Below are 13,730 nucleotides of genomic sequence, written 5' to 3'. Positions count from 1 at the left end.
TAGAGGGGAAAATCTACAGGGTTAGGAACCAACAGCTAGGTGAGATTAAATTAATTGTTTATTTTCTTATTATTTATGTGCGTAAAACAATATTGACTCTGATTTATAGAGAAACAGAGTTATCATTTCAGTTTGAAACCTTCATCAATAAATCAGGCTAACAAAATCACCTGTCTTCCTTCCTGAAATTTTCATTTGTCCATTCTGACAAACGATTCTTTGTCATGGGTGTGTGAGAGTTGTAGTTTTTCACTGCTCTTTATATGAAAAGTCTTCCTTGTCTAGACCCCTGAGTGTGTAAGCCTTAATTTACTATCTACCAAATCATTGTGTCATCTTAAATCTCTCACTTACATCACTGCTTATTGATTTGTATTCAAGAGGATGAAAGCCTTGTATATTACAATTTAGTTTTCCCTTATAATTTAATCATTTTATCTTAGTTTTCATTCTTGCACCATTACTGAAGGTGAGTTACTGTAATTGCCAATCCTGTGAGGACAATATTATTCAGCATCCTCAACCAACAATTTCTCCTCCACTTCCCAAACCTTCCTTATCTTGAATCTGTAGCTCCATTTAAAAAAAATTGGTAAGAATCTAGAACAAAAAATATTCCTTTGAGCCAAAGCACAAGAGTCTGTAACTGCTAGAACTGGTTTTATGGTTTTCTTTGTTTTATGGTTTTCTTTGTTTTATGGCAGTCTGTGGAAAGACAGATCTCAAGGTTGTATACTGCATACATAGTTTGATAATAAATGTGCTCTGAGTCTTTGAATCTGGTGAGAAAACAATCTGCTGGAAGATGGCGTCGCGGAAGGCGGAAGATGGCGGCGCGACGCAGCTCGCAGTGGCCACTCCGGTGGTGATGTTTGTTGTTTGTCAAGTAGGGTGCCATGCACAATCCTGATTTGATGGAGACGGATGTGAGAGCACAGAGGAACATCTGGTGAAACTTCTGCAAAGCCTGCTTCGTTGCTGTTGCTACTGTGTGGTCCAGAATCTCTGGAGGGGAAGGCCCTGAGTCGTCAGCTTTGCTTGTTGCTCAGTGGCCGGGGCAGGGGTCGAAGCGTTCAGCAGAGGATGGTGCTCGGAGAGGCTGTGTCAGAGGGGCTGGTCGGAGGCTTGAAGTTTTTGATCGGACTCAGAGTCCGCTGCGGTCGAGTACTTCCAATGGTGCTGCATCGACAAGTTTGCAGCGCTTGGAGGTCCATGACAGGGAGAGTTCCTCCCTTCTGCCGCCTGCGTGGGATGATGAGTCTATCGGGACTTTGAGACTTATTTTTAACCGTGCCCATGGTCTGATCTTTATCAAATTATGGTATTGCTTTGCACAGTTGTAACTATATGTTATAATTATGTGGTTTTGTCAGTTTTAGTCTTGGTTTGTCCTGTGTTTTCTTGTGACATCATTCTGGAAGAAGGTTGTATCATTTTTTTAATGCATGCATTTCTAAATGACAATAAACGAAAACTGAGCTGAAACTCATCAAGTCAAGCAGCATCAGTCCTGATACAAGATTCCAGCCAAAAATATTGACAGTTCCTTTTCTCCCACTGATGCTGCTTGGCTCATTGAGTTCTTATAGCAGATGGTTATTTCCTTAAGTCCTTGGGGATCATGATAACCAAGATAACAGATCTCCATAACTAAATATGACTTTACTGATTTACAAATTCATCAATCAATTAAATGAAAATTTGACATTGATATTTATACTCAGTGACCACTTTGTTAGATACAGGAGTGGAACCCAGTGTGATCTTCTGCTGCTGTAACCCATCCACTTCAATGTTCAGTGTGTTGTGCATTCAGAGATGCTCTTCTGCACACCACTGGTATAAAATGTGGTTATCTGAATTTCTGTTGCCTTCATGTCAGCCTGAGCCAGTCTGGCTATTCTCCTCTGACTTTCGTCATTTACAAGACATTTTCAACCTCAGAGCTGCTGCTCACTGGATGTGTTTTTGTTTTTTTTCCACCATTTTGTGTAACTGTGCGTTTCTGCATTTTCTGTGATACTCAAATCACTCGTCTGGTACCAACAATTATTCCATTATCAAAGTCACTTAGATCACATTTCTTCCATATTCTGAAGTTTGGTCTGAACAACAACTGAACCTTTTGACCATGTCTGCATGCGTTTATGCATTCAGTTCCTGCCACATGATTGACTGATTAGTGTTACGTACCCCGTAACTGGGTTGCCAAACCAGCAGAAATGGATCACTCAGTTGGAATCTGGATTACTGGAACTAAGAAAGTTTTATTAAAGAAATAAGCAACGCAGTACTCTAATCAAAAGGATAATGAATACAACAGTTCAGCAATGATAAACACACATGTACACAGAAACTAGGATAATAGGATCAATCAAGCTCTATCGTCGTCTAGGGGTAAATGACCAGTTTCAAAGTGACGCAAAGTTCAGTTCAATTGAGTTCAGTTCAGTTCACAGTAATCACTGCTGTGGCGATGGACGGGAGGTGGGGGGAGGAGAGAGAGAGCAAAAGCGAATGAATATTCAAACGGCTTCCACACAGACCTTCGATATTCTTTGCAGTCAGCTTTCGGGTGAGCCCTTTGTAATGTCTTCTGAGGTCACCGACTGTGACCCCTCTGTTTCCAGATACAATTGTTCCTCTGCGGTGAAACCTGGCACCCAGGCAAGGGTGGACACACACCAAGTTCCCGCCGATCGTACCTTTCTACCCTGTGCGTCTATGGCTTGGTCCTGCGACTAGCCCTCCAAAGCTCCCACCGACTTGTGGGAGGTGCACCGCTTTCAGGGTGTCGTTACCTCGTGGTGTCGTGTGTGTCTTGCCTTAGCGAACCTGTCCCTTTTTATCCCCCTGCTGGGGTATCGCCTGTCCATCACTTCAAACAGTTCAGGGTTCAAAGAGGAGCCAGTCTTGACAGCTCTCCCGTCTCTTCATTGACATCTCCAAATGCTGCTCCATTGTTTTCCTTATCTGTCTTTCTCCTGAAGACAGGTGGCAGACCAACTGCTGATCCCACTTGTGCCAGCACAGGACAGTTAACATCTTAGTCTATGTGTACTTTCGTCACACCCCTCACCTTTAAGGATTTTTACCGGGGTAAAAATTACAAACATGAATACATTATTTGATACACAGAAATATACATCTTCATCAGCTATTTGGCTAATACAGCAAATTTTAAGTTGTCAACACCTTGACAGACAGTCAGCAATCACATTTTCCGTTCCTTTTATATGTGTAATTTTTATATCAAATTCCTGTAGCACCAGACTCCAACTTAGCAATCTTTTGTTTTTATCTTTCATAGTGGCCAAAAACACTAATGGGTTGTGGTCAGTGTAAATTACCAGTGGTTTCCGTGCCGGGCAAATATAAACTTCAAAATGTTGTAATGCTAGTATGATGGCCAGTAACTCCTTTTCCACAGTGGAATAATTTCTCTGATGGGTATTAAATTTCTTGGAAAAGTAAGCGACTGGGTGCTCAACCCCCTCTTTGTCTGTCTGCAACAGCACCGCCCCGGCAGCTTTGTCGCTAGCATCTGTTGCTAAGGAGAAGGGTTTTGAAAAATCAGGCGCATTTAGCACAGGATGGTGACACAGAATCGCCTTCAGACTCTCGAAGGCTTGTTGGCAAAGGTCGTTCCACACAAACTTCGCATTCTTTGGCAAAAGCTTAGTGAGAGGGAGGGAAATATCTGCAAAATTTTTGCAAAACTTCCTATAGTACCCCACCATCCCCAAGAACCTTCTCAGGGCTCTCTTGTCTGTCGGGGTGGGGACCTCCGAGATAGCCCGCACCTTAGCCTGCATCGGAGCCAGCTGCCCCTGTCCTACCACAAATCCCAGATAAGTGACCTTCGCGTGGCCAAACTCACATTTTGCGAGGTTCACTGTCAGGGTGGCTTCGGACAGCCGTTTAAATAGCTCCCCCACCGCCACAATGTGCTCCTCCCATGTGTCACTCCAGACCACCAAATCATCAACATATGCTTCTGTGTTCCTTAGTCCCTTTATTACTGAATTAATCATCCTCTGGAAGGTCCCTGGAGCGTTTTTCATGCCAAAAGGTAGAACATTATACTCGGATAAGCTGGAGGGAGTGACAAATGCCGAGATTTCTCTAGTCCGGTCGGTTAAAGGAACACACCAGTACCCTTTCAGCAAATCGATCTTGGTGATGTACGTAGCTCTCCCCACTTTATCTATGCAATCGTCTACCCTTGGGATGGGGTACGCATCAGTTTTCGTGATAGCATTCACCTTTCTGTAATCTGTACAGAATCGGATGCTCCCATCGGCTTTCGGGACAACCACACAGGGGGACGCCCATTCCGACTTGGATGGCCTAATAATACCTGTGGCTAGCATGTGTTCAATTTCTTTCTCCACTAGCTTTCCCTTCTCCAAGTTCATCCTATAGGGGTGTTGCTTAATAGGCTGGTCTGAGGTGACCACAACATCATGCACCGTCCCTTTGCATCGCCTCGGGACATCGGGACATACATCTGTGTGCCGGTGAATTAGCTTTATCAATGGCCCGCTTTGTTCGGGGGTTAGGTGAGAGACCTTATCAGCAAACTTAGCCAGAGCAATAGAGTTCTCCAATCGGGTCGGCACCATATTCATCTTTTCGAGATGGGTTTTCCCCATCTCATTCGACACCCCAGCCTCATTAATTTCCGTGATAACACCAACCGGGTTTTCTTTCTGATCGTGGTAGGCTTTTAACATGTTAATGTGTACCAACTATGTGGGTTTACGCCTGTCTGGCGTTTCGATAACATAATTCAAAGGGTTTATCTTTTTAATTACATTGTACGGACCGTGGAATCTCGCCTGGAGGGGGTTGGCTACCACTGGGAACAGACCTAAGACCCGATCGCCCACTCGGAACACTTTTTTGCGGGCACGCCTATCATACCATTTTTTCATTTTAGTCTGGGAGTGTCGCAGATTTTCTTTGGCAAGGTCACAGATCCTTTCAAGCCTCTCACGAAATTTTAAAACGTAATCAATCACATTAACTTGGACTGCCGGACTGGACCATTGCTCTTTTAGTAAGGTCAGGGGTCCTCTGAGCCGATGACCAAAGACGAGCTCGAATGGGCTGAACCCCAATGACTCTTGAACCGTGTCCCTCACGGCAAATAAGAGGAGGGGCAAAGCATCACCCCAGCTCCTAGCGTTTTCTTGACAGTAAATTTTAATCATAGTCTTTAATGTGGCGTGGAATCGTTCCAACGCCCCTTGGGACTCTGGGTGGTACACGGAGGCCAAAATCTGCTTTGCTCCCATCTCATCCAACATCCGTCGGAATGTGTGAGATGTGAAGACACTCCCCTGACCTGAGTGAATTTCCCTGGGCAGCCCCACCGTAGTGAAAAATTTCACAAGTGCCTTTACCACTGCAGGAGCCTTGATGCTTGCCAGGGGTACAGCCTCCGGAAACCTGGTGGCAGCGCACATCATAGTCATCACATACTCTCGCCCACTTGCAGTTCTGGGCAGGGGACCGACAAAATCCACAATTACTCGAGAAAAAGGTTCCCCGAAAGTGGGTATCGGTCGAAGGGGCGCCTTAGGCAGGACCTGATTTGGCTTTCCCACCACCTGACATAAATGACATCATCTACAATATTCAACAATATCTTTCCTCATATTCAGCCAGTAAAACTCTTTCATAATTCTGTCGACTGTCTTCCTCACCCCAAAATGTCCACCGAGGGGTACCTTGTGGGCCAGGTTAAAAATCTCGCCCCTATAAATTTTCGGCACTACCACCTGGTGTACAACTCCCCATTCCTCATCTGCGGGCACAGTACGTGGTCTCCATTTCCTCATTAGTACTCCCTCCTTCACATAATAGCCTACTGGCTCCCTTTTTAATTCTGCGTCAGAGAGAGCTGTCTCCACCAAATCCATCAGCTCCTTGTTTCGCTCCTGTGCCTGTATAAAGTCCTTCCTGGCTAATGCTAAGTCTGCCTCAGCCCCCTCACCTCCTCTTGTTCCACCACGCTCCTCCTTTTCACTTTCTACCCCCTCCTCCTACAAGGCTGGCAGAAACGTCTCAGCTAGCTGTATATCAGCCTTTGCAGCCTTCCTCGACATCTGCCGAGTTACTGCGCAAACGGGATAAACCTGTGAGTCCATGGGCGGGGCCTCAATGCTGGCAGGCTGACTTGTCAATCTCACGGCTGGGAACACAATTCCCCCGGCGAGGTCATTACCAAGCAAGACTTCCACGCCTTTCATCGGTAATTCGGGCCTCACCCCGATCGTGACTAGTCCAGAGACCAAGTTGCTTTGTAGGTGTATCTGGTGCAAAGACACGGCTTCAGTCCCTTTTCCAATGCCTTTGATCACACTGACCTCCCCAGTCTCGGTCTCGGACTAAAGTCTAAAACACTCCTTAAGATCAGTGACTGACAAGCTCCCGTGTCTCTCCAGATCCGTACTGGAACTGGGTTTAACCCCTCCTTCACCGACACCAATCCGGCCGAGATAAACCTCTCGCGCCCTTCCTGAACTTTATCCGACCTCCTCTCTCCTGGAGGTTGGTTTGCCGGCTCAATACAGCCAGTCGGAACCCCCGTTTTTCCTTTTCCCGTCTCCTTCTTTGGGGCAAAGCACCTGGACGCAAAGTGTCCGACTTTCCCACAATTATAACAGACAACCCCAGGAGACTTCCTACCAGACTGCTCCCGGTCTACCTTATCCTTCTCACTAGTCCCCGGCTTACTTACTGACTTTTCTGGCGGACTCTCCCCGCCGTCCTGACGACCCTTCTGGTAGCCTTTACTCGGGGCAAACTTCATTCTATGCGTCAACGCGTACTCATCCGCTAACTTAGTAGTTGCGGCTAACGTGGCTGCCTCTTTCTCATCTAGGTAGGGTCTCATACCCTCAGGGACACAACCTTTAAACTGCTCAATCAGGATCAGCTGTAGCAGTCTGTCATAATCCCCATCCACCCCCTTCGAGGCGCACCAACGCTCACAATATGTCTGCATCTCACGGGCAAATGCTAAATACGTGCGGTCCCACTGCTTCCTCGCATTCCGGAACCTCTGCCGGTATGCCTCCGGGACCAACTCATAAATCCTGCGGATGGCCTCTTTCACCACCTCATACCTCTGGGCATCTTCCGCGGACAAAGTTGAGTAAGCTTGTTGGGCTTTCCCTTTTAGTACACTCTGAAGCAAAACAGCCCACTTATCCCTCGGCCAGTCCTGACTTGTAGCAACTTTTTCGAAATGGAGAAAGTACTGATCCACATCGGTATCATCAAATGGGGGAACCAGCCTAACCTCCTGGGTCGCCCTGAACCCTCCACCTTGGTTCAGCACGGGCCCCTGCTCTGCCCTTATCTTTAACTTCTCCAGCTCAAATCCCCTTTCCCTCTGTTTCTCCACTCGCTCCAACTGTTTCTCTCTCTCTTGCCATTGTAACTGTCTCTCTCTCTTCTGCCTTTCTAACTCTCTCTCCTGCCGTTCTAACTGTTTCTCTTTCTCCTGCCTTTCTAACTGCTTCTCTTCGTGTTCTAACTGCCGTACCCGGAACTCGTGCTCGAGTCTCAGTTTTTCAAGCTGCACCTGTACCGCATCTCCAGCAGGTTTTTCAATAGACACCACCTCCAGCTCCCCTTGGGGAAACACACCTTTAGATACATAGTGCTCTACGATAGCTCTGTGTATCTCCTCTCTCCTCATTGTCGACTTCCCCTTAACAAGATTCAACCGTTTGGCCACAGCTGCCAATTCCGCTTTCCTGGCATCCTCTAATGCCTCCAAAGTCGGCGCCTTTAGAAATTCCTCAATCTCCATTTCTGCTGTTTGTCTTTTCTTTCTTTCGGGAATTTTAACCCAATCAATTTACTCCGTCCCAAATTTAGCGTTCAAAATCGCGGACGAGAACCCCACTTATGTTACATACCCCGTAACTGGGTTGCCAAACCAGCAGAAATGGATCACTCAGTTGGAGTCTGGATTACTGGAACTAAGAAAGTTTTATTAAAGAAATAAGCAACACAGTACTCTAATCAAAAGGATAATGAAGACAACAGTTCAGCAATGATAAACACACATGTACACAGAAATTAGAATAATAGGATCAATCAAGCTCTATCGTCATCTAGGAGTAAATGACCAGTTTCAAAGTGACGCAAAGTTCAGTTCAATTGAGTTCAGTTCAGCTCACAGTAACCACTGCCGTGGCGATGGACGGGGGGGGGGGTGGGGGGGGGAGGAGAGAGAGAACAAAAGCGAATGAATATTCAAACGGCTTCCACACAGACCTTCGATATTCTTCGCAGTCAGCTTTCGGGCGAGCCCTTTGTAATGTCTTCTGAGGTTACCGACTGTGACCCCTCCGTTTTCCAGATACGATCGTTTCTCTGCGGTGAAACCTGGCACCCAGGCAAGGGTGGACACACACCAGGTTCCCGCCGATCGTACCTTTCCACCCTGTGCGTCTATGGCTTGGTCCTGCGACTAGCCCTCCAAAACTCCCACCGACTTGTGGGAGGCGCACCTCTTCCAGGGTGTCGTTACCTCGTGGTGTCGTGTGTGTCTTGCCTTAGCGAATCTGCCCCTTTTTATCCCCCTGCTGGGGTATTGCCTGTCGATCACTTCAAACAGTTCAGGGTTCAAAGAGGAGCCGGTCTTGACAGCTCTCCCGTCTCTTCATTGACATCTCCAAATGCTGCTCCATTGTTTTCCTTATCTGTCTTTCTCCTGAAGACAGGTGGCAGACCAACTGCTGATCCCACTGGTGCCAGCACAGGACAGTTAACATCTTAGTCTATGTGTACTTCCGTCATATTAGATATTTGCATTAACAAGCAGGTGTACCTAATAAAATGGCTATCTAGTGCATTTATTGTTGGTTCATTTACATAAAATTACTGTTAGATCCATAGATGAGAGATGATCTGTCAACAGAAGAGATTGTATTAAATAGTAGATAACTTGGGAAAAGTGATCCAAGAACAAATGATTGAATATTCCAAGATAGTGGTCTGAGTCACCAATGAAGTGATATTGTAGCTGTGGACTTGAGGGTTAACTCTTCTAAAAGATTTCATGGCATGGACTAGCTATATCTGCCATCACTTGCTGCAAGCATCAGCTGAGGGCTAGATCGGTGGCGTTTTGGTCTAGTGACCAAGGAGAGTACAAGAGTTCCAGGTGCAACCACTGGAAAGCCATCTCACATGCAATGTGGCTATTCCGGGCATAACTTCAATCATAGAAGGATGCTCAACAGTTGTGGCAAGGCTTGAATGCTATCACCTCCTACAAAGTAAAACCAAGTGACATGTGACAACAAGATTCTGCTCTCAGATGAGCTCAATGCCTCTTGCACTCACTTTGTCTGACAGAACATGGAAACACCTTTATGCACTCAGACAGCCCTCTACGACCCCTTGATTTCAGTTTCCAAGGCTGACGTGAGAACCTCCTTCAGGAGGGTGAACCCTTGGAAAGCATCTAGTCTGCATGGGGTACCTGACTGAGTACTGAAGACCTGTGCTAATCAACTGGCTGGAGTGTTTTCTGATATCTTTAATCTCTTGCTTCAGCAGTCTGAGGTACCCAGCTGCTTCAGCAGGCTTCAATTATGCCATTACCCAAGAAAAACGTGGTAACCTACCTCAGTGATTATCGTTCAGTAGCACTTACATCCACTGTGATGAGTGATTTGAGAGGTTGGTGATGAAACGTATCAACTCCTGCCTGAGCAGTGACTTGGATCTATTCCAAACAGCAGATCCCATTTCTTTGGCTCTTCCCTCAACCCTGGAACATCTGGACAGTGACGATGCATGTATCAGTTTACTGCACATTGACTAAAGCTCTGCATTCAAAACTTTCAAACCTAATCAATAATGTCCAACACCTAGGCCTCAATACTTGTGCAATTGGATCCTTGATTTCTTCACTTATAGACCCCAGTCAGATCAGATTCACAGCATCTCCTCCACAATCACCATCAGGGCAGGGGCACCAACAGGCTGTGTGCTTAGCCCCTGTTGCACTCAATTTACAGTGCCAATAAAAAGTATTCATCCCCTTGAAAGTTTTCATGTTGTATTGTTTTACAACATTGAATCATAGTGGATTTTATTTTGGCTTTTTTGACACTAGACTCTTTCATTTCAAAGTGAAAACAGATTTCTACAGTTAGTCTAAATTTATTACAATTATGAAATGCAAAATAATTGATTGCATAATTACTCACCCTTTTCAAGTCAGTATTTAGTAGCTGCACCTTTGGAAGCAATTTCATTCTTGAGTCTGTGTGGATATGTGTCTATCAGCTTTGCATATTTGGACACTACAATTTTTCCCTTAACAAAACTGCTCAAGCACTATCAGACTGCATGGGGATTGTGAGTGAACAGCCCTCTTCAAGTGCAGCCACAAATTCTCAATTGGATTGAGGTCTAGACTCTGACTTGGTTACTCCAGGACATTAACTTTGTTGTTTTTCAGCTATTCCTTTGTAGCTTTGGCTTTATGCTTGAGTCATTGTCTTGCTGGGAAACAAATCTTCTCCCAAGTGACAGTTCTCTTACAGACTGTCAGATTTTCCTCCAGGATTTCTCTGTAGTTTGCTGCATTCATTTTACCCTCCACCTTCATAAGCCTTCCAGCGACTGCTGCAGTGAAGCATCCCCACAGCATGGTGCACCACCATGCCTCACGTTAGGGATGGGGTGTTTTTGATGTGTGCTGTTTGGCTTACACCAAACATAACATTTAGGCTGATGGTCCAAAAACTCAATTATGATTTCATCAGACCATAGAACTTTCTTCCAGCTCACTTCAGAGTCTCCCACATGTCTTCTGGCAAACTCTAGCCGAGATTTAATGTGAGTTCTTTTTTCAACAGTGGCTTTCTCTTTGCCATTCTCCTATAAAGCTGTGAGTGGTGAAGCACCTGGTCGACAGTTGTTGTATGTGCAGTCTCTCCCATCTCAGCCACCGAAGCTTGTAGCTCCTCCAGAGTTGTCATAGGTCACGTGGCGGCCTCCCTCACTATCACTCAGGTTTTGAGGATGGCCTGCTGTAAGCAGGTTTACAGCTGTGCCATATTCTATCCATTTCTTGATGATTGACTTAACTGTACTCCAAGAGATATTCAGTGACTTGGAAATTTTCTTGTATCCATCACCTGACTTGTGCTTTTCAATAATCTTTTCACGGAGTTCCTTGGAGTGTTCTTTTGTCTTCATGGTGTAGTTTTTACCAGGATACTGACTCACCAGCAGTTGGACCAGGTGTAGTTTTACTGAAATCGATTGAAACACCTTGACTGCACACAGGTGATATCCATTTAACTAGTTATGTGACTTCTTAAACTGGCTGCACCAGTGATGATTTGGTGTGTAATATTAAAGAGGATGAATATATATGCAATTAAATATTTTGTGTTTTATATTTGTAATTAACTTAGATCACTTTGTAGAGATCTGTTTTTACTTTGACACTAAAGAGTCTTTTTCTGTTACTCAGTGTCAAAAAAAGCCAAATTAAATCCACTGTTATTGAATGTTGTAAAACAATAAACCATAAAAACTTCCAAGAGTGTGAATACTTTTTATAGGCGCTTTATATGTAACTGTGAGGTTAAGTACAGCTACAAAGCCATATTTAAATTTGCTGGCCGAATCAAAAGTGATGATGAATCAGCATACAGGAGGGAGATTGAAAATCTGGCTGAATGGAGCCATGGCAACAACCTCTTGCTCAACATCAGCAAAACCAAAACTAGGATTATTGACTAGAGGAGGAAGAATCCAGAGGTCCATGAGTCAGTCCTCATCAGGGAATCAGAGGTGGAGAGGGTCAGTAACTTCAAATTCCTCAGAGTTATCATTTCAGAGGATCTGTCGTGGGTCCAGCGTGTAAACACCTTTACAAAGAAGGCACGGCAACACCTCTACTTTCTTAGAAGCTTGCAAAGATTCGGCACATCATCTAAAACTTTGACAAACTTCTACAGGTTCATGGTGGAGAGTGTATTGGCTGGTTATATCATGGCTGAGTATAACACCAATGCTTTCAAATGGAAAAGCCTGCAGAAAGCAGTGGATACAGCCCAGTCCATCACAGACAAAGCCTTTCCCGGCATCGAGCACATCTACAAGGAGCACTGTTGCAGGAAGGCAGCATCCATCATCAAGGATTTCACTGTCTAAGCCATGCTCTCTTCTCTCTGCTTCCATCAGTAAGGAGATACAGGAGCCTTACATGCCACACCACCGGTTTAAGAAAAGTTTATTATCCCTTAAACATCATGCTCCTGAACCAGAGTGGATAACTTCATTCACCCCAGCAGAGAACTGATTCCACAACTTATGGGCTCATTTTCAAATAACTCATGTTCTCAATATTTATTACTACTTATTTATTATTATTCTGTTTTCCTTCTTTTTGCATTTGCACAATTTATTGTCTTGCACGTTGGTTGTTTGTTTTCATGTACAGTTTTTTATTGATTCTGTTGTGTTTCTTTGCATTTACTGTGAATGCCAGCAAGAAAATGATTCTCAGGGTTGTATATGGTGACGTATATGTACTTTGATAATAAATTTACTTTGAACTTTGACTTCCAGCTGATAACTGATGTCACCGCACTAAAGGTTTCTCGCATTGAGTCAGGAAATGAAAAGTATAATGCTTAATAAACATGTCAAATGTTTACAGAACATTAATAAATATTGGAACAGGATCATATGATTAAGATGGAAGGAGAAACAGCATATACTTTATTTAAAATGTCATTATCCACTATGCTAAAATTGAATTTGTTTTATGGTCACCTATTTGCTAAGCAGTAATTATGACTTAGTTTGGTGTAACAAATTAATTTGAGTTGCCTGATACTACATGTTTATGTTATTTGTCAGAAGGATTTATTCTTAATGACTATATCAGTAATCATCTATATCAGTAATTTCACTGATTTCAGTTGGAGAAGACTGCTAAATCACATTCTACAGTTAGAATTGAACTACTGTAACACACTTTACCAAAGTTGCTGGTGAATGCAGCAGGCCAGGCAGCATCTCTAGAAAGAGGTACAGTCGACGTTTCAGGCCGAGACCCTTCGTCAGGAGTGTGTTGCTTGATGTTTCCAGCATCTGTAGAATTCCTCTTGTTTGAACTACTGTAGTTTCTTTGGGATTCCAGTATCTGCATTGATTAAAGTGGAAACCTAGTGTAATGATTGCAGATACATTATAATTACACTATAAACAGCGAAATCCAAATGATTTGTTTTTAAATCCAAGGTTTCTGTGAGCAACATTTGGTAATTGCTTTTGTCTCACTAGGTGGGTCCATGTGATCTGTGCAATAGCTGTTCCTGAGGTGAAATTTTTGAACGTGTTGGAGCGAAATCCAGTTGATGTAACTGGGATTCCAGAGCAGAGACGGAAATTGGTAAGTGTTTTATGGATCTTTATCAATTCTATAATCTTGAAAATACATGCCTTGTATCTAATTCACTTCATGGTCAAACTGTTGAATTTTGTGTTTTATTTCATGTTTTTTGTGTATATGAATAAAAATCTCCTATAAAGAAGGATATTTACAACTTATTTTCTTCCACTTACTTCAAAACAATGTGATTTAGTGTCCCTGATGTGAGACGTGACTGTGTTTTATCCACTGAGAGTGGAAATTATGGAGGAGATATAAATGACCCTTAAGCAAAGAA

At 44.0% G+C, this 13,730-nt stretch overlaps 1 protein-coding gene across 3 annotated transcripts in view; it reads left to right on the top strand.

The window, feature by feature from the left end:
- Positions 1–13,730, top strand: part of kdm4b (lysine (K)-specific demethylase 4B) — a 550,987-nt gene that overhangs the window by 452,520 nt on the left and 84,737 nt on the right. For all 3 annotated transcript variants that reach the window (XM_072244640.1, XM_072244641.1, XM_072244642.1), the window contains one exon: positions 13,345–13,453. In XM_072244640.1, coding sequence (XP_072100741.1) covers positions 13,345–13,453 — 109 coding nt within the window. The remainder of the gene's footprint in view (positions 1–13,344; positions 13,454–13,730) is intronic.

This window comes from Mobula birostris, chromosome 26 (assembly GCF_030028105.1).
Source record: "Mobula birostris isolate sMobBir1 chromosome 26, sMobBir1.hap1, whole genome shotgun sequence".
NCBI lineage: Eukaryota > Metazoa > Chordata > Chondrichthyes > Myliobatiformes > Myliobatidae > Mobula > Mobula birostris.
Note: the sequence above shows the minus strand (reverse complement) of the source record. Positions and strands in the feature narration are given on the sequence as shown.